The sequence below is a fragment of the Anneissia japonica genome, unplaced genomic scaffold (genome assembly GCF_011630105.1).
Source record: "Anneissia japonica isolate Jap-2015-1 unplaced genomic scaffold, ASM1163010v1 scaffold78088_len1571_cov205, whole genome shotgun sequence".
In the NCBI taxonomy this organism is placed as follows: Eukaryota; Metazoa; Echinodermata; class Crinoidea; order Comatulida; family Comatulidae; genus Anneissia; species Anneissia japonica.
In genome coordinates this window covers 1-1,579 of record NW_022752355.1, presented here as the reverse complement: position 1 = coordinate 1,579, position 1,579 = coordinate 1, and the positions used below count along the sequence as shown (strand labels likewise).

Genomic DNA, 1,579 nt, shown 5'->3' with positions numbered 1-1,579 from the left:
CACTTCAGCTTCAGTTGGTTCTACTTCAGCCTCTGTGGTGCCAACTTGTGCTTCTGTGGTTAGCACTTGAGCTTCAGTCGGATCTACTTGAGCCTCTGTTGGATCTACTTTAGCTTTCGTAGAATCTTCTGGAGTTTCTGTGGGATATACGTGCGTTTCCGCGGGATCAACTGGAGCTTCGGTGGGATCTACTTGTGGTGGATCAGTCGGATCTACTTCGGTTGTTTCACAGCCTCCACCACAGCACTGCGGCTGTCCAACCATATACACGTAAAATGTTGGCGTATTTCCTGAAATTGTTGCTTGAAAGCTTTGGGTATTTTCATCTCCAGGAGAATAATCTGCATTATGTTGCCTATTACGAATCTGATACACGGTATTGCCATTCAACGGTCCAATGACGTCTGCGTCGTGCATCTAAATAGAAAAAAGTTATGAAATATTAATTAACAGATTCATTGTATTAGAGAGCTTGGGTTGCAAGAATCGCAACTAGATTTAGTAGCATCTACGTTTGTATATTTGGAATACCCTTAGATCATATAGCGCCTACGAAGGATAACAAATGATGTTATTTATCACTTACCGTTAGACTATTAACAGCTGAAGAAAAGTGAATTTCTGCCGTCCATCCATTACTGACTCGCCGTGTTATCGGCACTCTGAACTCGCCAACGAAGTTGCCTTGCCATTCTGACGTCACTGCAGTTGTTGAACAACAAGTTGCACAACCTTCTCCTGGTGCAGCCGTTGGAATCGGTAGAGTCACTACGACCTCTGTGCAGCAATCCGGCTGGTTCGTCATATCTTCGATTCGTATTGTTGAAGGCTCTGACCCAGAATATGATGCTTGGAATTCCAATGTTAACATGGCTCCAGCAGATTGATCACCGTTGTAATTTTCGTTACTTATGCTGTAAACCATATTGTCGTTCGAAATCGATAATTCGATTGCTTGGTATACCTATAAGAGGCAAGAAGTGTGTTAATTTGAATCCAGAGCACAACTATTTACTAATATTAATAGGCCTGTCTGTGATGTTAACTTTTTCTATTCGTAATATGGTAAGTTATTCAGCGGTCTTTAAACTGTCTTATTTCTCAACAATACTATAAACAATACGGTAACAAAACAAAATTATCACAACTTACGTCTATGCTATCCACTGGTTCCGAGAAATAAATATTCATATTCCATGCAGTCACTGTATTTGTAAGTGTCACCGTAATAGTCGCTTGGAAATTTCCGCTCCATCTACTGGTTATGACGACGTCTGACATACAAGTTGAGCAAACAGTTACCGTTTTCTCTCCAGCCTCTGTAGGGTTCACAGGGGCTTCGGTGAGATCTACTGTGGTATCTACTTGAGCAACTGTAGTAAGCATTTTAGCTTCAGTTGGCTCTACCTGACCGTCAGTAAGATCTACTTGAGCCTCTGTGGTATCTATTTGAGCAACTGTGGTAAGCACTTTAGCTTCAGTCGTATCTACTTGAGCCTCTGTGGTGCCTACTAGAGCTTCTGAAGTAAGCACTTTAGCTTCAGTCGGATCTACTTGAGCCTCTGTGGTGCCAACTTGT

The 1,579-nt window shown here is 42.1% G+C and overlaps 1 protein-coding gene across 1 annotated transcript; it reads right to left on the bottom strand.

Annotated features, from left to right (window-relative positions):
* Positions 1-9: 9 nt before the first annotated feature.
* LOC117122289 lies at positions 10-1,543 on the bottom strand (the record flags this gene model as incomplete). The annotated part of the gene is made up of 3 exons (XM_033267832.1): positions 1,153-1,543; positions 587-964; positions 10-417 (listed from the first exon to the last, which is right to left on the bottom strand). Coding segments are annotated over exons 1-3 (1,020 nt in total), but the record flags the coding sequence as incomplete, so codon positions are not given.
* Positions 1,544-1,579: the final 36 nt, after the last annotated feature.